This window comes from Geotrypetes seraphini, chromosome 19 (assembly GCF_902459505.1).
Source record: "Geotrypetes seraphini chromosome 19, aGeoSer1.1, whole genome shotgun sequence".
NCBI classification, from domain to species: Eukaryota; Metazoa; Chordata; class Amphibia; order Gymnophiona; family Dermophiidae; genus Geotrypetes; species Geotrypetes seraphini.
The window spans coordinates 24540038-24564386 of NC_047102.1; the positions used below are offsets into that span (position 1 = coordinate 24540038).

General features: G+C 42.5%; 2 protein-coding genes across 2 annotated transcripts in view; one reads left to right on the forward strand and one right to left on the reverse strand.

The window, feature by feature from the left end:
* Positions 1 to 7397: 7397 nt before the first annotated feature.
* LOC117352368 (serum amyloid A protein-like) lies at positions 7398 to 19328 on the reverse strand. The gene is made up of 5 exons (XM_033928813.1): positions 19253 to 19328; positions 12459 to 12584; positions 11166 to 11327; positions 9944 to 10082; positions 7398 to 7764 (listed from the first exon to the last, which is right to left on the reverse strand). Exons 3-5 carry the CDS (start codon positions 11320 to 11322, stop codon positions 7623 to 7625), a joined length of 438 nt encoding a protein of 145 aa, XP_033784704.1. The 5' UTR covers positions 11323 to 11327; positions 12459 to 12584; positions 19253 to 19328; the 3' UTR covers positions 7398 to 7622.
* Positions 17665 to 24349, forward strand: part of SAAL1 (serum amyloid A like 1) — a 67287-nt gene continuing 60602 nt past the window's right edge. The window contains exon 1 of the mRNA XM_033928812.1: positions 17665 to 17685. The gene's annotated coding sequence lies outside the window, so the exon portion shown is untranslated. The remainder of the gene's footprint in view (positions 17686 to 24349) is intronic.

A 24349-nucleotide genomic window follows, 5' to 3' on the forward strand; every position in this document is an offset into this window, starting at 1 on the left:
CTTGCCTGCCTACCACCTTCCCTCCCTATCCCACAAAAAAAAAAGCCTCCCTCCTTCCTTTCCCGTGCTCTTACCACCCTGCCGCTGCTGCTAAAGCTGACAGGAAGTCTTCTTTCCGACGTCAATTCTGACGTCGGAAAGAAGACTTCCTGTCGGCTTTAGCAGTAGCGGCAGGGCGGTAAGAGAAGGGGACCCGGGGAAAGGAAGGAGGGAGGGACAGGAAATGATCACCTGTCCCGTTGTCCCCAAGCACAGCTTCGGGACGCTGTCCCCAAGCTGTGTGTGGGACAACGGGACAGGAGGTTTGAAAACGAACCTATGGTCATTTTAATCTTGCCGGCCCTGCGTGGACCGGCAGAAATTTCTTGCGGACCGGCGGTTGAAGAACAGTGAGTTAGGCGATGTAAAAACAAGTATAAGTGCCAAAAAGATATCCAAAGTGACCAGGTAGCCACTGCAGAGACAAAGTAAAGACCCACACACACTCCCTCAGTAATCACTGACTCCCTCACACCCCCACAAAGATCAGAATAAAAGAACATCAGCACCTGATATAGGAAAGCCTAGTAGAGCTGCACACAGGTATCTTAAATAGCCTGGGGGATGGGCTAGTGCACCATAGAGAAGAGGACCCAGGCCCATAAGCCACTCTAACCACTACATTTATGGTGGAACATTTTCCCCTTCCCAAACCCTACTCTACTGGCATATAGGTGCCACCTGCAGCCATAAGGGCTATTGGGGTTGTAGACAGGTGAGTGTAGTGGGTTTTGGGGAGCTCACCATAAACATCTCACCAGAACTCGTTTATAGATTATATGGCACCTTTTTTGTAAAGTTTTCAGCATTGCCCTCTAAGGTGCTTCGCTGTTCTGCTGCCATGTCTGGGTGGCCAGTACATTACAAGTCTGGCCCCTCCCATGTCTAAATATTCTTGTTCTGGGCATTTGGGACTTGGATGAAATTTTGATCTAAAATGTGGTATAAACATAGACATTCTGGCAGTCTGGATGTCCAGATAGACGATTTTCGACAAAAAAAATATTCTAGACATATTTTTTTTTTAAATGGGCATTTTCCCACTGCCATCTTTGGGCGTCTAGTTCCATACGCCCAAATTGGAGCATTTGGGTTTCGTGCCAGGGTTTACACCTCATTTCAGCAGGTGTAAGTCCTCATGCCTGTTTGGGCATGGGAATCAGTGCTATGTGCTATTTTATCAAGGACACTCAACCAGAAGCGTTCTTTGAAGAATAGCACTGACTGTCAGTTTCCGGCACTGAATTTTAGCCTCATTTGCTGAAAACAGCCCTTTGTCCCATCCTAGTCCTATATTCGTACTATTCCTCTTTAAAATTTGTACACTGGTTATACATTTCTTTTTATGATTTGCAGCATATCAAAAATAAATTGAGTCTTGAAGCATGAGCATTTATGCTCATAGTTTTCCATCACTTTTTAGGTTAAGAACATAAGAATAGCCTTACTGGGTCAGATCAATGGTCCATCAAGCCTGTTCTCATGGTGGCCAATCCAGGTCACTAGTACCTGGCCAAAACCCAAGGTGTAGCAATATTCCATGCTACTGATCCAGGGCAAGCAGTGGCTTCCCCAATGTGTTTCTCAATAACAGAATATGGAACTTGTCCAAACCTTTCTTATAACCAGCTACACTATCTGCTCTTACCACAACCTTTGGCAATGTGTTCCAGAGCTTAACTATTCTCTGAGTGAAATAAAATTTCCTCCAATTGGTTTTAAAAGTACCGTATTTGCCGGCGTATAAGACGACTGGGCGTATAAGACGACCCCCCAACTTTTAGTTAAAATATAGAGTTTTGTTATATACTCGCCGTATAAGACTACCCCTTCTTCCGCACACCTTCTCTACCGCCCCGGGTGCAGCACAGCCGGCCAGGTCCCCTTACTTTTGTGGCACTTCCCCGACCGACCGACAACAGCCCCGGTCCGACAAACCTCCCTGCCCTTAACCGCGAATCTAAATTACCTTCTTACAGCTGCTGTAAGAAGGTAATTTAGATTCGCGGCTACAGGGCAGGGAGGATTGTCGGACCCGGGCTGTTATCGGTCGGTCGGGGAAGTGCCACAAAAGTAAGGGAACCTGGCCGGCTGTGCTGCAACCGGGGCGGGGCGGCCGCCCCTCTCTCTTGGTACCGCGAGGCTACTCTCCTTCTCCTTATCTGCCCTGCCTGCAGCACAGAGCCGAACGGAAGTCTTCCCGATGTCAGCGCTGACGTCGGAGGGAGGGAGGGCTTTGTTTAAGCTTTGTTTAAGCCCTCCCTCCCCTCCGACGTCAGCGCTGACGTCGGGAAGACTTCCGTTCGGCTCTGTGCTGCAAGCAGAGAAGGTAGGGAGAAGAAGAGCCGCATACATCCAGAAGACTGAGCATCCAGCCCCGCAGGAGCCCCGCGACCCTCGGAGGCGTCCCCATGGGATCCCCGCGACCCTAGGGAGCGTCCCCACGGGATCCCCGCGACCCTAGGGGTGTCCCCGTGCAGCTCTCTAATGTAAAGTAAGGGCATGTAAACAGTACCCGGCGTATAAGACGACCCCCGACTTTGGGGAGGATTTTAAGGTACTGAAAAGTCGTCTTATACGCCGGCAAATACGGTATTTCCCTGTAACTTCATCGAGTGTCCCCTAGTCTTTGTAATTTTTGACAGAGTGAAAAATCGATTCACTTGTAACCGTTCTACTCCACTCAGGATTTTATAGACTCCAATCATATTTCCCCTCAGCCATTCTCTCTTGCTGTTTTTCTCACCACCATAATGCTTAATATAAATAGTTTTTACTCTGAGCTGGTCACCCCCTCCATACCAACCCACACACTAACAGCAGGGTTACATTATTATCTGGGGGGGGGGGGGAAGAGGTTTGATGAGCCAGTTGCTTTAAATAAACTCATTCTTCTCCTTGACCTCACTCTCTGTAAGACACATTAGGATAAATCTTCAGCTAGTGGTGGTGAGTGATTTGCTGCCAGTGTTATTCCTGGATATTCAATGCTGGGTCATGTCCGGGCTTCTGCAATCATTATCTGGTTTATGCGGAGCTGGCTAAACGTAGCCTGTTAAGTTTGTTGAGGAATTTCTGAAACTTACAGGTGCAATGGATAAGGTGTCACAGAAAATTGAGGTTGAGAAAGAATTAAAATAAGGTGTCTGGTGTCTTTTAAAGATTTGGGGACTCAGATGAGGGATCTATAGTGACACAGTCTAAGGCAATTGTAATTAAGGATTGAAAGGTTTAAATTGCTAATTCTACATTTTAGCTAATGCTAAGGAAGTTCAAAAGTTTTGACTTGTGACTTCTAAGACATAAGTAAATTTATATACCATTGTTTAAATAATCATGGCAGTGAAAGATAAAGATTTTAGAAGAAACTGGAAAACTGTGTATATAGACTTACACATAATCATGTGAATGCCTTGTGAAAGCCACTGTTTCTTATAGATAACAAACACAAAAAGTTAATTAAGAGTTTACACATAGGAAATCTCCTTATAAACTAGGAGTATAACTTTTCTACTGACATGATGTATGTTTGACAGGTTACAAATGTCAGTTGTTATATGGAGAAAAGGAGCAACACTGACAGGTATTGGATGTGATGAGCAATTATGGTCTATCTTTTACATTGGAAATTTATCTTGAGTTCAGACTATCAAGGGTTAATTTGGATAATTATTTGGGGGAAAAATATGTTTTTGTAAATGAACTAGGCTCCTCAGGATATACGTGTTTAGGAAGCTTACATGTCAGACTATTGTATGTTAATGTCAGAGAAAGGCTAAAATGTATAGCTTTGACTAGATTTTGTTGAAGGGGTTTGAACAGGAGAAGTAATGCAAGTTTCATATTCCTTCCAATTGAACACATAACTACTTTATAATTTGATATTTACTTTGCATTTATTATAATAAATCTAAAAGATTTTGTTTTAAAGTCTTTAGTGTTTTGTGTCCAATTTTTACACATCAGGACAGGAAGCACTGCTTAAGAGAGGAATTTTCATCCTGTTGAACTTCTCCTGAACCTGTATCCAGGTAAATTAGCAGCCCCTGGATAAGTTTATATACCACTTAACTGGTCATGGGTTGCTGCATAAACATAGGGCAGTGTTTTATGTGATCCCATTTATGTGGTTATGCTGGCTGGCTGGTTGAGTGCTGACTCTACCTCTGGAATGCTTCCCGAAGAGGTGATAACCAGTTAAGTGAAATTGAAAATTAGCAGATAACCTTGATCAAGCGATTTAACCAGTAAGCATCTGCTTCTGGTTGGTTAAATCATTTTGAATATCAGCCAGATTATTTTCATCACTTGTTTAAAGAATACACTTTGTACCATGAATTAACACAAACTATTCCCTCTAAGCTGAGCGGGAGTCCTCCATCTACAGTGCTGCCAGTGGGTGGTGCTGTTTCATTATCACATTTTCAGTAGTAAGGAACAGGGGAGCTCTTCTGGACTCCAGGGAACCTGCATGTCTGTAGCCTAGTTGTCTTCAATGCAAGGCCTGGGGCCAATGGCAGCCCCCAGATACCTCTTTAGCCCTCATTGCCTTTCTGGGTTTTTTTTCCCTGTTACTTTGCCTTTCTAGCCAGGCTCAGGAGAAAAACTGGAAAGTAGATGAGGGGAAGAATACATGCTTGTAGGATAAAGCTTTTCTAAATAGATAAGAGAATGCATTTGGAAGTGATCACAACCTTTAGAATACTTTCCAGTAAACTCTGAAGGTGGGCTGTATGGATGGATATCATTGATCCCCCCCCATGAGAAGATATTTAAAGGTCCTCCTTCAGCTCATTAGTAGTCCTTAGTGCCCCTTCCTATGTCTTTAGTGCCTCCAGTGCCTCCTTCCCAGCTTAAAAATTCTTGAAGACCACTGCTCTAGCCATTGAAAACACAGTATTTACACTGATGAGGCTCTTTTGAACCTGGGCGTGGCAGCCTATTAAAAATGGACAGCTATGTGGTAGAATGGGCAAGCATGAAAAATAAAATAGCCATTATATTTTCCTCTCATTGCTCTGGATTTACTAGTCAGGGTTTGTTTATAAGATAAGGACCTATCCAAGGGCAAAGGAGGAGGGTTTAAATGGCTAGATAAAATTACAATTGGAGAAGCCAGAACACAAACCAGATAAAACAAACAGGGGATAATATATTGACCTAAATATGTGTTTTGTGCTGAGGTCACTGGAAACAGGAGTAGGCCTTCTCTCATGTCACTAGAATTAATATATAAGCTCTGTTGAAGACCAGAGAAGATACACACAGGCTGTAGCTTAGTTTTATGAAGTCCCATTGTTTCAATGTGTGTCCAATCTGATCTCTAGAGACCTGCAGGACAGATAAGGGTTGGCTTTTGACCTGGTTGCTACAGAGATGGACTTTTCTTCTTACTACGGAGATTACATTCCAGGGGAGGGGGTTCCCTCTCCTTTTTGCAGGGTACAGTTAGAAATTCTAATCAAATATACAAAATGCAGATTGTACTGGAGGATGCATATAGGAAAATGTAGGGTTTGTGGGAGTGGAATGGCCACTCCCCTTTTCTTTCACTGAGACATGGGATTTTCAGTGCATGCTCTTAAATGACTCAGTAACATGGGAGCAGTAGTTTCACTCTTAAAGAGAAATGATTTAAAGCTGTGTGAATGGATAATTTTTCCTCTGTAAGTATATTGTAATACTTTTTCCTGGTTTCTTCTGTACCTTTTCTTTATTAGATAAGCTAGTATTAAAATGTAACTTTTAGGAATCTTTGTGTGAGGGGGACGGACACTCCCCCAATATGCATACAAGCTCCTTATATGGTATCAAGTATTCATGTACCCAAGTACCCAAGACCAAGAATCTCAGATAGCCTGTTTATTACCTTATAATTCAATGAGTAGTTCGATAAAACAAATAATATTAAAACTTTGGTCAGTATTACAAGTTCACCCTGGTTTGAAAGATAATCCTAAATTTGCATTTAAAAGATTCAGCAATTTGGGGGAACAACTCAAATACCGTAAACATGATATAAATTATGGGTATTTATTACCGCATCGCAAATGTGGTCACTGCTGTAACTGTAAATACGTTATGGATCAGGAGCGGATTATTATTCCTCACTCAGATGGTAAACAGTTTAAGCTTTCCTCAGGCACTGTTTGTGAGTCGGAGGGTGTTGTTTACTGTATTAGTTGCCCATGTGACAAATTATACATAGGTCAAATGAGTAGAATGATAAAGACTCGCATTACAGAACACCTGAGCAACATTCATTGTGCCCGAGTCACCGCCCCCCTGGTATCCCATTGGTTACAGGAGTCCCACACAATTGATTCGTTACGGTATACAGTTTTGATACAGATTAAAAATTTCCAGGGTGATTTAAGTAAGCTTTTACATTATAAGGAACAACGTTTCATATTTAATTGGAAAACTTTTACAGATACAGGGCTAAACATGGAAGTTGAATGGTCAATTTTGTGAAAGTTTAAGTTCCGGGTTAGAGGGAGTCCTTCCTGTTAGGGTGATTATATAGAATATTTAAAGAGGTTTTCAAGTTGAGAGAGTATCCGGCATTGTTCATTCTCCCCAGGCATTGCAAGCCGAGTGAAAGGTGTGAATGTAGGTTTTCAGTGTATGATAGAGGTTTTAGAATATCTGTAATGCATATTAGTAATTTGAGAAGTATGTTAAAATATTGGAATGGATAACATGTGTTTTCAAAATTTTGATAGTAACTTAAGTTTTGTAATTTGTTTATGCTCCTAGTACCCCTCCTGACGAAGATAAGTCCGAAACTCGAGTCGGGGGGGGGGGGGGGGGGGGTAGAAGAACACTAAAGGAGTCATGTTTACAGCACTATAGCACTTTTTGCACAACTTCACTTTCAATTTATGTCCAGTGGTTACGTTAAATATCCAACCCGAGAAAAGATCCCAGATAAGTAGAATATCTACATATTTCACTATCTGGTAGGAGGTTGGTAATGGGGCAGTAAAGTTTATGATGGCCCCAGATTAACCACTGCAGCTTGTTATTATTGCACTAATGGTTATATGGACTGAGCACTTTACTAATTTATAAGGACATTCAATACAGTATTGTTTTTAACAAAGAATAATTAATAAAGCTGAAATTTTAGAAATATACATTTATATTATCCAGCAGTATAAGTGATAACTCCCATTTAGTGATATATCAAGTATTCATGACCAATTAGATGCAGGCAGTAAAATGTCGTCATGTATTAGGTATATTTAAGTGAACCTAGCAGAACAGAATTTTGAGGGCTTTATGTCAGGGAAGTTGCATTTATACTTTCTGACTTGTAATGTTCCTCTATTGTATACATGAATGACTTGAAACAGGACTGTCTGTTGAATTTTAATAAAACAATATTTTATCTGAAATATTTGTACAATTATCATCATGTCAGTGCACCTATGGGCAGGGTAGAACCAAAACTCTGCTCAACACACAGATCAGATTTTCATATGATCTGAATTACATACATATTCAACTTAAAACGGTTCTATAAATGGAAATTGTTCTTAATCCAAGGATTGCCTTTTGGAATATTTTTCATTGTTCTGTTAGTATTTTTCTGGAAGGCCGCTTGGTCTGTAGCGGTTTGGGTTGCCTCCTTCTCTGCCCCATCGATTTGCCTCTTGGTCAGCCTCTGAATCTTCAACACCTCTTCCACTGGAACCACCCTGAAGATACTCCCTGGTATTACTGGGGAAAAAAGGACAAGACCAGATAAAGTGTTTAATTCCTTCAGAAACAGAACTGCTTGATGCAGAAGCCACCAGGAATGCTAAACCTGAAATTTGCCCACAAAATAATTATACTAACTCTTTAATTTAGATATGTCATGTCTTTGGGCTTAATAATGTAAATGATTTTTCAAGATCAGAATAGAGCGCACGGAGGAGCCACTTTACTCACTGAAGGGCTTCCTCCAGCAATTTTTCCCCAACCAACCCCCACATCTTCCTGTGTACTGCCTGTACATAAGAAGGGAAAGGAGGAGAAGCAAGAGAAGAAAATACCCAGCAACTTTTTCCGCCCTCAGAATTAACCACTGCCCTTGTCTACAGAAGTAGAGAGCCTGGTAGACAGGCTATGACTATTTTGAGGCCCTTGGTATTATAAACAGTGATTCTTTATGGAAAACTTGTGCCTTAAGTGTCCGGCGGTTGCGTCTGCAGCCACCTTCAGTTTTTACCTCCTCCAGCACCGGACACACGCATAAGCTGTACTGCCTCCAATGGTTACCTTACGTTCTTGAACATTGCCCGCCTCACTGCTGTAATCTCCCACAAGCGCTTAGCGCCTGCTTTTCGTATGATTCTGGGTAACTCTAGTTAGATACAAGCATATGTGTTAGTTAAGGCCACGCCTAATGGAAGCGTACGAAAAGTTGGTGAATAAAAATCTGAATATGGATGTAGCCAAGGCCAGAAAAACACACTACAGATTAATATTCTCTTTATGTATTTTGCTATTAAGCCAGATCATAGAGGAAAATTAGGTAATGCATAACATACATGCATAGAGTTATTAAGAACTCCATCTTGGCTCTCTCTCTGTCTCTGTCCCTGAGTCTTTGTTCAGTGTCCCACTTTAAACCTCGTGGTTCTAACTGATACCAGATGTGCTTAGGCTGGTTAGGAAGAGCATATTAGATTACGTATCGCAAAATGGAGCATAACATGTATTAAGTGTGTTGTATGTGTGAAAGGGGCTCCGAATGAACGAATGATTGATATATGAAAGATATGTGAAGGAATGGTGTGTACTTAATTTCTAAGAAGCAATCCTGAGGCAACATCTGGAAATAATTAGAGTCAGAAACTACTGTACCAGTCTCCAGCATAGGAAGGTTTCTGAATCTGGGTGTCAGTGTAACTTGAAACTGTCAGTTTCTGTAAAGCTCAGAGCAGGAGGGGGGAACAGCCCCTCCTTTCTATAGTACTACCAGGGACATGAAGTTTTCAGCACTTCAAATGCAGGTTCTTTGGAAACAGATAAGCAGTTTTAGATTTAAAGTTTCTTTGGCTATGTTATAAAATGTTTATGTATATTCAGAAATGAATGTAAACAAAAAATATGGTTACTGGAACTTTTATTCCATGTTAAAAAGAAGTTCTTTGTCCAAATTTAAGGACAGCCTCTGTTAATGGATTGGCTGACAAGTAATGATGTCATGCAGGACAAAAGGTATATATTGGGGAGCAACGAATTATCGAGTTAAGATCTTTATCAGAATGCCAGCATTTGGCAACTATAAAGACCTCCCGGTGACGCAAACTTAACCCTTTTGAGGTCCATTCTGACAATTATTAAACGGACATAATTATTTTAATAAAATTTGCGTCGTGTTATTTCTCATGTACTTTTTACACACCTAGAGTGCTAGTCGCTTACGACTGCTTAGTACGCTTGTGCAACCATGCTCACTGGACTCCACCTCACAATCGCATTCAGACGCAGGAAAGCGCTTGCGTGAGGTTAAGCAACTGCTGGACTCTACCTCACTATCGCACACAGGCACAGGAAAGCGCTTGCGTGAGGTTACAGCGACTACTGGACGCGACCACTTGACCCTTAAGACACAAGTTTTCCATAAAGAATCATTCTTTTTAATACTGAGGGCCTCAAAATAGTACCAAGTAGGCCGTGAGTTTGAGACCACTGAATTGTGAACCACTTATGGGCCCTATTTTAGGGGAAACGGTGATCCATTCAAATGTGAAAGAGAAGTAACAGAACCAGTAAGGGCCATTTCCCCAGTCTGCATTCAACACATATGTCTCCATCTCTTCAGACCAAAGCCAAATCAATTGTAACACAGTAATTTAGAAATATCTGTTTCATTTTCTTTGTATTTTTCATACCGGCTTCTGATTACCTGATGAATTCAGCCATGTCTTTTCCACCGGCACCTCGATGGGCAGCATCATAATTCCCTCGGGCATGGAAATATTTGTCTGAGTTTTTGAAGTTTGCCTCTCTCATGTCCCAGTAAGCTCTTCCCATATCCCATGTGCCTAAAAACAGCAAGAAGCTCAAAACAGCAGCACTACACACTACAAAATCCTGAGTGAAGAAAGGGTACAAGTGGATCGATTTTTCGCTCCGTCAAAAATTACAAAGTCTAGGGGACACTCGTTGAAGTTACAGGGAAATACTTTTAAAACCAATAGAAGGAAATTTTTTTTCACTCAGAGAATAGTTAAGTTCTGGAACGCGTTGCCAGAGGATGTGGTAAGAGCGGATAACATAGCTGGTTTTGAGAAAGGTTTGGACAAGTTCCTGGAGGAAAAGTCCATAGTCTGTTATTGAGAAAAACATGGGGAAGCCACTGCTTACCGTGGATCGGTAGTCTGGAATATTGCTACTCCTTGGGTTTTGGCCGAGTACTAGTGACCTGGATTGGCCACCAAGAGAACAGGCTACAGGCTTGATGGACCATTGGTCTGACTCAGTAAGGCTATTCTTATGTTCTTATTACAACCCTGTTCAGTTCAAAGGGACAATTGTGATTTCTCTGCATGTATAAGTCCCTTTGAATATTGTGGCTGTTATGATTAATAACTATTCCTATAACATAATTTCCTTGATCCCAACAAAAGGTTATGCATATAAGAACATAAGAACTGCCATACTGGGTCAGACCACTGCAGCTTAGTATCCGGCTTCTAACGGTGACCAATCCAGGTCACAAGTACCTGGAAGAGTCCATGCTACTGAGCTATTGAAGTAACAGTGACTTTCCCAGGTCTTCCTTAATGGTATATGGACCTCCCCTCCATCCGCTTTTGCCACATTCTTTGGCAATGAGTTCCAGAACTTAACTAGATGCTGCGTGAAAAAACCCCATATTTTCTCCAAAATGTTCACGTGTTTAAAAGTACTGAGAATGGCAGCTGGAAATGCTGGTAATCCTGCGAACACAAAGATGTTGCCAACTTTCCACTTGGTTAACAAAATCTGGCAGAAACATGTTAAGAATGTAAAAGACAGAATGATACAGTGGATTGTAGAGTTTCTGCACATTGTGATTTTTATGTAAAATATCCTTTATGTGGCTACACAATGCAAAAAGCGAGAGGAACCAGGTAAATCCTAACCTTGTGCAGCTTGAGTCACATATCTTCCAGCATCACCCACCGCATCAGCCACTCGTCTTCCAGCGTCGGCCACGTCTCTTCCAAAGTCCCTGTACCACTGTGCATTGACATGGAAAAGAGCCATGGAAAAGAGCAGGATGCACAAAGAAGCCTTCATTGTTTCTTTTGGTATTAAATGGAAGAAAGATTGTAAATATTGAGTGAAAATGACTTGATGTTATTCCTAGTAGACAGTCTTGTTTTCCATGTTTTCCCCTTCCCAATAGGTTCTAAGTGGGTGATAATTTTTTTAAATAATTGCTCCGGGAATCCCGAGTCTGTTGGCCGCTTCCTCCAAATCCACACAGGTGTTGTACCTGGAGGTCTCTGTTCATCCGGGGCTGGGAAAGTGCTCTTTTCCAATCACTAGCTAGCCACACCTGCCAAAAGCTGCTGAGCTGACACATATAGGCAGAGTGCTGCTGACTGGTTCTATACCTTGGCCTGCTCAATGTCATCCTTAAATTTAAATACTACCAGAACAGGATTATATGAGGGCTGCTGAAAAGTTTTTAGCCCAGTCAAGAGGAGAATGAGGCACAAGTATAGGGAAACCAAGCCATTGAGACATCACCAATGAGGCTGGCTCTTAGGCATTGGTAGAATGAGGCATTATGACATCACAATTCCTCCCCCCTTTTACATAACCGTAGTGTGTTTTTTAGTTCCGACGCTCATAGAATTATATGAGCTGTTACTGGCATGGTTGGCGCTAAAAACCGCACTACAGTTTTGTAAAAGCGGGGAATATGAGGGGTCGCTGAAAAGTTCTCAGGCCAACCAAGAAGAGAATGTTGTGGAGCCATGAAACTTACAAGTTATTCCACACTTTTCTTGACACTTTTCATTTCATTTCATATCATTGAAACGAAAAGTGTCAAAAGTGTGGAATAATAATATATCAGTGCTGAATGTTTGTGATTTCTCTGCAGCTGGTATTAAAAAAAAAAAAGCTGTTGACAGTCACAGCTGAACACTGAACAATAGAAAAAGAAATAGTTCATCTCTACAGGCTTTAAATTAGTTCTAAGTTTTGCCAATCAAATAATATATAGGATTTCTTTAGCATTGTTGCCTTAAATAAAAATGATTTTATACAGTAGTTTATTTCTTAGGATTTATTTACCACCTTATTGAAGGAATTTACTCAAGGCATTGCACAGCAAGAATAAGTCAGACATAAATATACACATTTAATAGCAGCAGTAAAAATATTCAAGTAGCAATATGTAAACATGAAATACTAGCCCTCACCTGTTTCTCTTGGAGAGATGATGTTCCTCAGGAGCTGTGTCTGATTGATGCACTGATGTCTCTTGAACAGTATTTATGCACACATTCATTGCAAAAATCAAACAAGGACTGTTTGTCCATAGGCCACTAAAATAAACAGAGAATTTGGATTTTCAGAAATTCTGTGTCGTAAGCCAAGGTTACTCCTGCTTTGGGAATACAGTTGGCAGAATGTTATCGGTTTCCCATAAGAACATAAGAAGTTGCCTCCGCTGAGTCAGACCAGAGGTTCATCTCGCCCAGCGGTCCACTCCCGCGGCGGCCCTGAGCAGTGGTCCCTGACTATTTCCTTAACCTACCTCTACTCCTATCCCTATAACCTACCTCTACTCCTATCCCTATAACCTACCTCTACTCCTATCCCTATAACCTACCTCTACTTCTATTTGTACCCCTCAATCCCTTTGTCCTCTAGGAACCTATTCAAACCTTCTTTGAAGCCCTGTAACGTGCTCCTGCCTATCACAGCCTCCGGAAGCGCATTCCATGTATCCACCACCCTCTGGGTGAAAAAGAACTTCCTAGCGTTTGTCCTAAACCTGTCCCCTTTCAATTTCTCTGAGTGCTCCCTTGTACTTGTGGTTCCCCATAATTTGAAAAATCTGTCCCTGTCTACTTTTTCTATGCCCTTCAGGATCTTGAAGGTTTCTATCATGTCTCCTCTAAGTCTCCGCTTCTCCAGGGAGAACAGCCCCAGCTTTTTCAGTCTGTCAGTATATGAGAGGTTCTCCATACGCAACCAAAAATAGGAATCAGAGGTCCAACTGTCTGCAGTAAAAAATAATCCAAAGCAAACAAAACAGAAGACTGTAGACCTTGTACACGATGCAGGCAGACTTTATTTGTAACAAGTAAATCATTAATTAAAAACCTCTTTCTAGGCAAGGGACCCAACACGGTCCGTGTTTCATACAATCTTCATCAGGGGTCCTATTAGGTAAAAAGAAAAAAGTATCAAGGGGGTAACCTTGTACAAACAGCGATGAGAGTGACACGATGTGGGAACTAAAACGCTGGTGACACGCTGTGGAACCTGCGACGTTAGTGTCACGCTGAAAAGACTGCCCATACCCTTTATCAGCTTAGTTGCTCTTCTCTGGACTCCCTCAAGCACTGCCATGCCCTTCTTCGGGTACGGCGACCAGTACTGGACCAGTACTCCAGATGCGGGCGTACGATTGCATGATACAGTGGCAGGATGACTTCCTTCGTCCTGGTCGTGATACCCTTCTTAATGATACCCAACATTTTGTTTGCTTTCCTTGAGGCTGTGGCGCACTGTGCCGATGCCTTCAGTGTTGTGTCTACCATCACTCCCAGGTCTCTTTCAAGGTTACTTACCCCTAGCAGTGATCCCCCCCATTTTGTAAGTGAACATCGGGGTTTTTTTCCCTACATGCATGACCTTGCATTTCCCTATGTTGAAGCTCATTTGCCACTTTTTGGCCCACTCTTCCAGTGTCGTTAGATCCTTTTGTAGGTCTTCGCAGTCTTCCGTGGTTTTAACCCTGCTGTATAGTTTGGTGTCATCCGCAAATTTAATAACCTCACATTTTGTTCCCACCTCCAGGTCGTTAATAAATATATTGAACAGGAGCGGTCCCAGCACCGACCCCTGCGGAACTCCGCTCGTGACCCATTGCCAGTCTGAGTAATGGCCCTTTACTCCAACCCTCTGTCTCCTGTCTGCCAGCCAGTTTTTGATCCATTGGTGGACCTCCCCTTGCACCCCGTGGTTCCATAGCTTCTTAAGCAGTCTTTCGTGTGGTACCTTGTCAAAGGCTTTTTGGAAGTCAAGGTAGATGATGTCTATGGATTCCCCTTTATCCACCTGGCTGTTTACCCCCTCAAAGAAGTGCAATAAGTTTGTGAGGCATGACCTACCCTTGCAGAAGCCATGTTGACCCGACTTTAGCTGTCCATAATTAGAAGGTGTACTTAAGTTTTTGTAATTTTGTCTGCATGATGGGTCTGAGATCTTAGAGATGTAAATGGGATGAAATTAAGTTTGGAGGGTAGAATGTTGACTATGCATGCTAGGATTGGAGCATCGATATCTCTGGCTGGTGTCGAGTTATGGAATGCCTTGCCTGGTATTGTGCGGTTCTGTACGGGGAGGATGAATTTAAAAAAAAATGTTGAAAACTCAATTATATGCCAATGCCTTCTTATGCTAAGGTATATTTCAGTTGACAATTGCCTTTTAGAATTTTTTGACAGCAATGTATGATGTCTTGCTTGTATTTCTGAATGGATTGAATTCGCGTTCTATCCCTGTTCACAACAGGGACGACCATGATGATGTTTAGATATGTCTATGTTATATGTGGTAATCATAGAGAAACAAGATTTTATATATGTGCTATGGAAACTGCATAGTTGTATGCGGTATATAAATTTTTAAATAATATTTGAAAAGAAGATGGAACATAGAAGCCCTTTAGAACTCTATAGGCTTCGGGGCCGTTGCCGTGCGGCTTTGTCTACAAAGGGAATAGACCAGGAAGATACACATTTCACAAGTTAAAAATACAATAGCTCCTATTTTGGAGAACAAACTATATATTTGAATAATACTTTGCAAAATAAAATATTTTTTTAAACATGATGGAAAGTGAAATAGGTTGAAATATATCATATAATAGAAGGCCATTCCAAGGTATGGATGCTTGAAACAAAAGAAATGAATCGAAAACCCATTAAAATCTGATAGCTTTGGAAAATTCAAGTTCACAATGATTCCAGGGATGTCAAAGTTCCTCTTCAAGAGCCGCAATCCAGTCGGGTTTTCAGGATTTCCCCAATGAATATGCATGAGCTCTATTAGCATATCATGAAAGCAGTGCATGCAAATAGATCTCATGCATATTCATTGGGGAAATCCTGAAAACCAGACTGGATTGCGGCCCTTGAGAAGGGACTTTGACACCCCTGACCTAGAAGAAAATCTTGAAGCAAGAACAAGTAAACAACTTAAGAAATAATCTGAGGCTAAACCTCAGTCACAGCTCTGGGACTCCACCTACTACTCTCCCACTTTAATTCTTTAGCCACAGTTTCCGGGGAATCCAAAGGCTGCTCAGGGCCAATACTCTGCTGCTTCTCCAGAATACATGAGAGGAGTAGGTCTTTGAATGTCTGCATGAGATTCCCTCCACTCACATGTGTCACAGGCATAATGGATGTGACTTGATTATCTCATTTGGTTGAAAACTGCTCTCCTCTGCCTGGCTAAAATTACACGTGGGCTTCACTTTTATTAAAAAAAATGCATTACTGAAGCATATTAGGTCAGGGGATAGTAAGCAGGACATTTAAGAGTACAACATGTTGTTGAAGCCCCTTTTGGCCACACCATGTGAATTACAGGCCCAAAAGTCGATGGGCTTTTTGGGAGGGTGCATGGCACTTGGCATTTGCTTATTTTCAAAGGGAAACAATGCCCTATTTCTCTTTGAAATGGTTAATGATAAACTTACATCTGGAAAGTGCTCCTGTGATTCCCCTAAATGTAAAAAAAAACACAGATTGGAGGTGATGTAATCATGTCTTATCACTGTTCTGGTTCTGTCATGTCACAGTAAGCTGTGGTTATGTCTTTTTCCCCTATAAAGTGGGGAATGATATCAAAAACACCAGCATCAGCTGTTGAAAATACTTGAGAGCTGCATTCTCATAGAAAAGAAATTGAAAACAATTTTAATTTTGCTGTATAAATTCTGAGCCGAATAGAACCTGGCAAGGTGCTCAGTTTTGAGGCTGAAAGATTTACAGATTCCTAATTTTTCTGTAGTTAAACTTGTGGAATCTGCTTCTGAAGTAGTTATTTACTGAATAGACTAGGGGTAGGTAATTCCAGTCCTCGAGACCCAGAGGCAAGTCAGGTTTTCAGGATATCCACAATAAATATGCATGAGATAGATTTGCATCTCAAGGAGGCAGTGCATTCAGCTCCATCTCATATATATTCATTGTGGATATCCTGAAAACCTGACCTGCCTGTGGCTCTCGAGGACTGGAATTACCTATGACTGGAATAGACAAAAGGAGACAAATCCTTTGCTTAGGGGCTCTCTCCTCCCCATATAGCTTCTTCCATATGTTTATGTTTATTATACACTTGATATCCTTCTGATTGTCAAAAGTCACAGCAGCTTACAAAACAAATACAGCGTTTCCCCTGGTCATTCTCGGTATTTTCTGACCGCGAACCGACAAGGAGAGGACAGCTGGAGAGGCAGGAGAGAGCAGCCGGAGCGCCAGCGAGTGCAGGAAATCACTTGCTGTATGCTCTGACCGCCTCTTCCTGCACTAAGTTGGGCCTTATCCAATCAGGAGCTGCTTTGACATGCAGCTCCTGATTGGTAAGGCCCGACTTAGTGCAGGAAGAGGCGGTCGGAGCATACAGCGAGTGATTTCCTGCACTCACCAGCGCTCCGACTGCTCTCTCCTGCCTCTCCCGCTGCCCTCTCCAGTCTCTCCCATGAAAAACCGTATTTGCGGTTTTTCAAGTTTCGCAGGGGTTCCTGGAACAGAACCCCCGCGAATATCGGGGGAGTACTGTACATCAAATTAAAAGAAAGGAATGCCAGACTAAAAAGTAATATAAAACAAACATGCCAAAAGTCCATACTGTGACATTTCCGCTCCCCGAGACGGTCATGTCAGAGTGAAAACCCGGTCTCAGTCTCTTACTCGAGACCAGACTCTCCCTGAAAAGGATCAGGAGGAAGATCCTGAAAGCCTAGCTGCCTATCCTGAGTCTTCTAGCCTAGAGCAGTGCCCTGAGTATAGGTTAACTGCCCGGCCCAGCAAAGCTTCCAGTCACACTAAGGGATTTAATCAAGCTCCCAGTGATATTCTGCCCTGTAGCCTGAGGGGGAGCCCAAGAACACACAAGCTAGGCACACGATCACCCAGTGTAGGGCGTGGCCCTAAGCCTGTTAAGCAGCTCTCCAGAGCATTAAAGGAGGCTGCCCAAGAGAGTCTGGGAAAGAGAGTTCTCCGGGCCAGGAGAAGGCCAGACCTCACTCCAGAGCCAATGGAGTGTGAGGCTCCAATGCCTCAGGAACCAGCAGAGCAGCTGGATACACCAGAAAGCATGGACCTGGATGAAGGGTGTATGCTGGAGACCGTTATGGAAGAAGCCATGGATGTGGGCTTGGCAACTTTCCTCTGAACACTACAGGTACAAGGCTGTACAGGAGTAATAGTGGAGAGGAGTTTTTGGCAGAACTGTTTTGATTGTTTGTGCTGTAAAAACAAGCTTAGAGCAGTGCTGCACCAGCTTGATTGGATTGCTACATTGCAGCTGTGCAGGAGCTCAGGAGAAGCCCAAAGGACTGTGAGCTAATCAGGGCTGGAAATTTAGGAGCCTGCAGTAAGGCTTCAGTTTTTGTCTTTTGGTTCCTGCTTAAAGTTTACTTTATATTCAAGAATGTAAATACCTGGTGAAGAAACTGGACTGTGTTGATTGGTAAGCCCAGGACTCCAGCTCAAGGCTGGATAAATTCTTAAGAGACTAATTGTACAGTGTTTTTCAGAGACTGTGTGATCAGGTAGAGCAAGCCCTAAAACCTGGACTGGCAGCATACCTGATAGAAAGCTTGCTGTGCTTTCACTGGACTGGGGTGAAAGTTAAAAGTCTTTTTGTTTTCTGTTTTCTTTCTTTTTGCCCTTGTTTGGGAAGAAAGGAAACTTGGACTATAATAATAGCTGATATGATTTATGTGTTAAGTGACTAATTAAACTTTTCACATTATTTTGTTCAACTTGACTCACGGTGCTTTATTTTTAGCAAAGCCCAAGATAGTGAGACACCAGTGAGGTCTCCCCCTTTGGGAGCCACGTCAGGAGTGTGCTACCCTCTATCGGAGGTCTTCTTAACTTTACCAAGACCCCGGCAGGTGACAATACAAACTATAAAAATCAGCTTCAAATCTAAAACAACTAGGGGCTCATAAATCAAAAATACGTCTAAAAACCCACCCAAGTCAGCACTTGGACGACCTAAAAGGTCGTCAAAGTGCCGATATAACGGGTTTTTAGACGTATCCACAGACTTTTTAGGCCTCTGAATCCAGCTGTACTCCCAGAGTAGAAGGGTGTTTTTGAAGAAGTGATGAGGGTGGGAGGTGGGTTGGATGTAGGCTGACCTACACTTAGTCGTATTGCAGGGATAATCGAAAGTTTTATGAGGCTGCCTGGATGGAACTTATATGTTGTGACTTAGATATAAAACCAAGTCTAAGGCCAGATTCTGTATAGGACTTCCAGTCTTAGAAGTCGCCTATGTAGCTTTTGAGATTCGCACACGGGCGTCCTATATAGAATCGCCTAACACCACGATTCTCTAACTGCCATCTAAGTCATGTGCGCTGGTTAGAGAATCAGTTTGCTGCTGAGCTGACTACGGCAAGGGAATCTCCCTGCCGCAGCTGCTAAACTGATCGCGACAGGAAACCCATCCACTCCCCAAAGATTACAGGCAGGAGGGATGTGCAGTCCCTCCTGCTGCAATCCCACAAGATATCCCCCAGTAGGAGGGATGTCCAGTCCCTTCTGCCGGAACCCCCGAAGCTGCCCCCTACCCCGAATGTCCGCTGTAGGAGGAGTGCCCAATTTCTCCTACCACCACCTCGCCCGGACATCCACCAGCAGGAGGGATGCCCAATCCCTCCTGCTGGTACCCCCTTCCACCAAAGGGCATGCTCCACGACCCCCCCCCCCCCCAGCCCACCCAGATCCCACAATACCTTTTCTAAGTTGGCCGGCTGGAGGGCTACTTCCTCCCTCTGGCCAGCAGGCCTGCTTCCAACTGAACGGCGGGCTTGCTCTTTCCCAGTATATTATGGGATGCACCGGAGAGGGGCCTAAGGCCCTGATTGGCCCAGGTACTTAAAGCCCCTCCCATAGGGATCAGGAAGTAACGTCAGAGGGAATCCAACACTGGTGCCACTTGAGGTACGGGGGGAGGGAGCGGAGGGAAGGGAAAGCGCAAGTGTGGAATGGAGGGGGGGGGGGGGGGGGGAACGACTAGAAAAAGAGATTACCGGTATGTCCTTACCTTGACAATATCTTTTCCAGTAGATATGTGAAACATTCTAGACTCCTGCCCTGCCCTTCCTGCACCTGCCTACTGTTTCATTTTGTTCATGGTTCTCCAAGTTGATTCTTGGATGCCAGTCAGTCATTTGGGCTGGGAAGAATTCTGTATATATGTTTCTAATGCATGTAGGGGTCTTTCCTGAGCTCCTTTGATGCTTTTGTTTGCTGTTTCATTTTGAATTTACATGTTGCTTCTTTGAGCAGAACAGTTGTTTTGGAGAATTTTCCCCTTGATATCTCTACTTCACATTCACTGTTGGAACTCCTGGTGCTTGGGTATTAACTGCAGATGGTGCTAGAGCTCCCAATGAAGTACAGGAGAGTCATAGAAAAAATCCAGAGTTGATTTCTTCTGCATATAATAATAATAATAACTATTTTATTTTTATATACCGCCCTACCACACAGTTCTAGGCGGTTCACATACAATACTAAAAATGTACAGTCAATGAATAAAATACAATGTTCTAAAAAGTTGAACTAGAATTATACAATAAGGGGCTCATAATCGAAAAATGTCCCAAAACCGGCCTAAGTCGGCACTTGGACGAACATTGTCCAAATACGTCCAAGTGCTGATAATAAAAATGGGTTTTGGACGTATTTCTAAACGACCTAGGCCTTCATAGTACGGCTGAATGACCAAAGCTAAACGGGGCGTTTCAGGAGGAGTGTCAAGGGTGGGACGTGGGCTGGCTTAGACTTAGTCGTACAGCATGTATAACCGAAAGTTTTACAGTCCAGGATCGACGGAACTTGGACGTTGTGACATAGACCATGTAAAACATGGTCTAAGTCAGAAAAACCCACCTAAAGTCACCAGATAAGCACTGCAAACACATAAAGCAGACCCCCACACACTACCCCAGTGATCACCGACCCCCCCCACCCCATAAAAATCGTAATCACACCTTTAAAATTCAGCCTCCAGACCATCATCACCTGGCAGCCTGCTGTAGGAAAGCCTAGTCGTCCAGCACAGAGGCGGCTTAAGCCGTCTTGAGGGTGGATTAGGGACTTATGGAGAGGAGGACCAATGCTCATAAGCCCCTGTAATCACTGCATTGATACTTAAACGTGCACTCCCCTATACACCCCCAAAACCCTTTTTTACTGGCATATAAATGGCTCCTGCCGCCAAGGGCTATTAGAGTGATAGATAATTGGGTCTAGGGCAGGGGTCTCAAAGTCCCTCCTTGAGGGCCGCAATCCAGTCGGGTTTTCAGGATTTCCCCAATGAATATGCATGAGATCTATGTGCATGCACTGCTTTCAATGCATATTCATTGGGGAAATCCTGAAAACCCAACTGGATTGCGGCCCTCAAGGAGGGACTTTGAGATCCCTGGTCTAGGGGATTGTGGAGGTGGTTTGGGGGGGCTCACCATGACCTATAAGGGAGCTGTAGTGAGGAGAAGACATGGCACCCTTTTTGTAAAGTTCACAACAGTGCCCTTTAAGGTACCCCACTATTTAGGTGCCATGTCTGAGTGTTCAGTCCATCACTTTGCAGACCCCTCCCACGTCCAACAGGACTGGTTCTAAGCATTTTTGACTTGGATGAAAAGTTGTACGAAAATGTGGTACACAGATGGACGATTTAGCGACTTGAATAATCAGATCAGCAGGACGTATACTTAGACGATTTTTGAAACAAAAAAATTTTGGATGTATTTTTCGAAAATGTGTCCTAGGCTGTTTTTTACTTTGGACAACTTATGACTTAGACGAAAACGGACTTAGACATCCCTTTCGATTATGCCCCTCCATGTGAATAGATGAATAAAATACAATATGCTAGAATGCAATAAAATTCGGTCAAAAAATACTAACTATAAGATCAGTATATGATATTCTAAAAAGTTGAACTTAAAATACATTATGCTATAAAACAATAAAATTCAGCAGAAAGGTACTAGCTGTGAGATCAATATATAATTTACCAGTAAATAATCTGCGACATCAATTTACATATTTTTCAAATTGATCAATTTTTAGTAATTTCTTGAAGGACATATATGAATGAGCTTGAGAAATAATGGTTCTTAGCCATTGATCCATTTTACCTTCCTGAAAGCTGAGCAGTTTATCAAAAAATCTCTTGTATCGACAGGGCACGCAGCCTTTGGGATACAACCCAATTGTCTCTAGAACGTCTCTTTATCTGAAATCCATAGGATAGCAGGGCTAGGCAGCACAGCTTTATAAAACAGGTCTTATCAGACAAATCTAATTAATATTTTTTGTGACTAGAGAGTTGGACTAAGGGAGAGAGCTAGATGTGATTCAGAATTTATACAATAAAATGAGTTTTGTTCTGTTTTGTACAAGAATACAGGTTTCAGGCATTTTCGTTGAATGGAGTATGCCAGTTACCTGACTTTGCTTTCCAGCTACTGTACAAGCATCTTCGGTTTGTTTTTTCTTATTTGTTTCCAATGAAGTTTGGCATCACTTTTGTGAGTTAACACCACGCCTCTTTTGGCATTGGAGGCTCTTAAGACTCCTGATGCAGGCACGTCTGCCAAAACATGTACATGTTGAGTCATTGGATGAACTTTTGTATTATTGGATGAATAAAGGCTTTTATACCATCAAATGAGTTGAAGGACACTTTCATTAGTACACATCATTCTGGTTTGGACAATTCCATTCTGTCTTTTGCATGCTGGTGTTTCTGGTACCATTCTTACCTTTATCTGAGAGGGACAGACATAATCACAACTCACTCTGATATGAGGGGACGGAAAGTGATAAGAAAGGGATTCAGAGGAGCACTTCCCAGCTGTTATTTTCTCATTGACCCTTTCAAGGGTCATTTGCCCTGGGAACTACTGATCAACCTGTGAAAAATTACTCTTCCTCCTGGCTAAACATATATATATGGGCTTCCATAGGGTGGCACTTTTAGTTAGGTGAAAAAGATATTCCTGAAGCATTTTAGTCTAGGAGAGATAAAAACACACATTTAAGTCCATGCACACTACTATGGACCCTTTCAGCAGTCCCGTACAAAAAGCAGGCCCAAAAATGTCCATGGATTCCTTTAGTGCATGTTGTATGCACTTGCTTATTTTCAAAGAGAAACAACATGCTATTTGCCTATGCGCATAATTCTGAAAATTCTCCTTGAAAAGGTTAATGAGATACTTACAGCTGGAAAGAGCTTTTGTGATTCCCCTAAATGCCAGAAAACACAGATTAGAGGTGGTGTAATAATTTCTTATCACTGTTCTGTTAGAGTAATCTGTGATTGCATCTCTCCCTTCCTCCCTGATAAAAGTGAAAATGATTACTATATAATGTCTGGAACATGTACTTTTATAGAAAAATCATTGAGCAAAACTCTTACTTTTGCTGTATAAATGCTGAACTGAATGGAACATGGCAAGGGTACAGGTTTGCCCTGTCCTTCAATTTACAAACCGTAACGTGGTTTTTAGCGCCTTCTATGGCGATAACAGCTCTGATGCTCATAGGAATCCTGAGTGTCGGTGCTGTTACTGCGCTATGGTTTTGTAAAAAGGGGGATAGTAATATAGTAAATGTATTTATTTAGATTTATATCCTGTCCTCCCCAATGAGTTCAGAACAAGTTTCAGTTTACATACAGTGTGTTGCACTATATCTTCATATATGACTACTTACTGATGCTGGTGAAGGGTTGATCGAGTGGGTAGGCAAAAAGGTAGGTTTTTACAGCTTTTCTAAAGTTAAGAAGTCCTTTAAGGGCTCTGAGATGAGGAGGTAGGCTGTTACAGAAACTAAACTAAACTAAACCTTGGGTTTATATACCGCACCATCTCCACGAATGCGGAGCTCGGCACGGTTTACAGGAAGAAAGATGAGAGAGGAACTACAGTGGAGAGATTAAAGAGTTAGGTGTAAAGGGGGAAGGTGAGAGGCCTAAGAGGGGGGAAGTGTTACAGTTTTGAGAATAGCCAGGTTTTTAGGTGTTTGCGGAAGAGTTGGAGGGAGCTTGAGGTTCGGAGAGGGGAGGTGAGGTTATTCCAGATCTAAGTGATTCTAAAGGGGAGGGATGACCCAAGTTTGCCTACATGGGAAATACCTTTTATGGAAGGGAAGGATAGTTTAAAAATTTGGGAGGATCGGGAGGAAGTAGGGGTTGGGGAGTTCCAGGATAGAGGGATAACGGCAGGAAGGATGCCATGTAGGATCTTGTAGGCCAGACACGCACATTTGAAGTGGATCAGAAGTTTGGTAAGAAATAGGAATAGGATCGTTTACAGGCTGTCTGGAGTTGGAGGGAGTGTCCTGATGGTGTATGTAGGCATATTTCATTTTGGGAGCATAGCATTCCCTTTGGGATGTAGAGAGGACATTTTTCTGAGAAGTATTTGGGTGTCATGTTGTAGAGGGATTTATATACTAACACTAGGCTTTTAAAAATGCAGCATTTGGTTATGAGAAGCCAGTGGGCTGATATCAGTGCTGGAAAGACTGGGTCATGGGCTTGTAGGTTTTTCAGTAATCTTATTGCTACATTTTGAACTTACTGTAGTCGTTTGGTGTTTTTTGTTGTAAGACCATTGCATAAAGTGTTGCAGTAATCCAGGCGTGTAAGGACAAGGCATAGAGTAGTTGGGTGAAGTCTTGTTCCGTGAAGTAGTTTCTTATCTTTCAAAGCTGGCGGAGGTAGTAGAAGGATGAAGAGACTGCTTGTGAGATGTGTTTGGAGAGTGATAGGTTTGAGAGTAATTTCTAGCCTCTGTACTTTGTCTTTT

What these genes read in the sequence shown, in the direction of transcription:
- LOC117352368 (XM_033928813.1), bottom strand. Translation starts at nt 11,322, where the DNA reads ATGAAGGCTTCTTTGTGCATCCTGCTCTTTTCCATGGCTCTTTTCCAT. An exon ending in TGTGACTCAAGCTGCACAAG is followed by an intron (nt 10,083 to 11,165) that starts GTTAGGATTTAC and finishes TGCTGTTTTTAG; the next exon opens with GCACATGGGATATGGGAAGA. An exon ending in GACATGGCTGAATTCATCAG is followed by an intron (nt 7,765 to 9,943) that starts GTAATCAGAAGC and finishes TTTTTTCCCCAG; the next exon opens with TAATACCAGGGAGTATCTTC.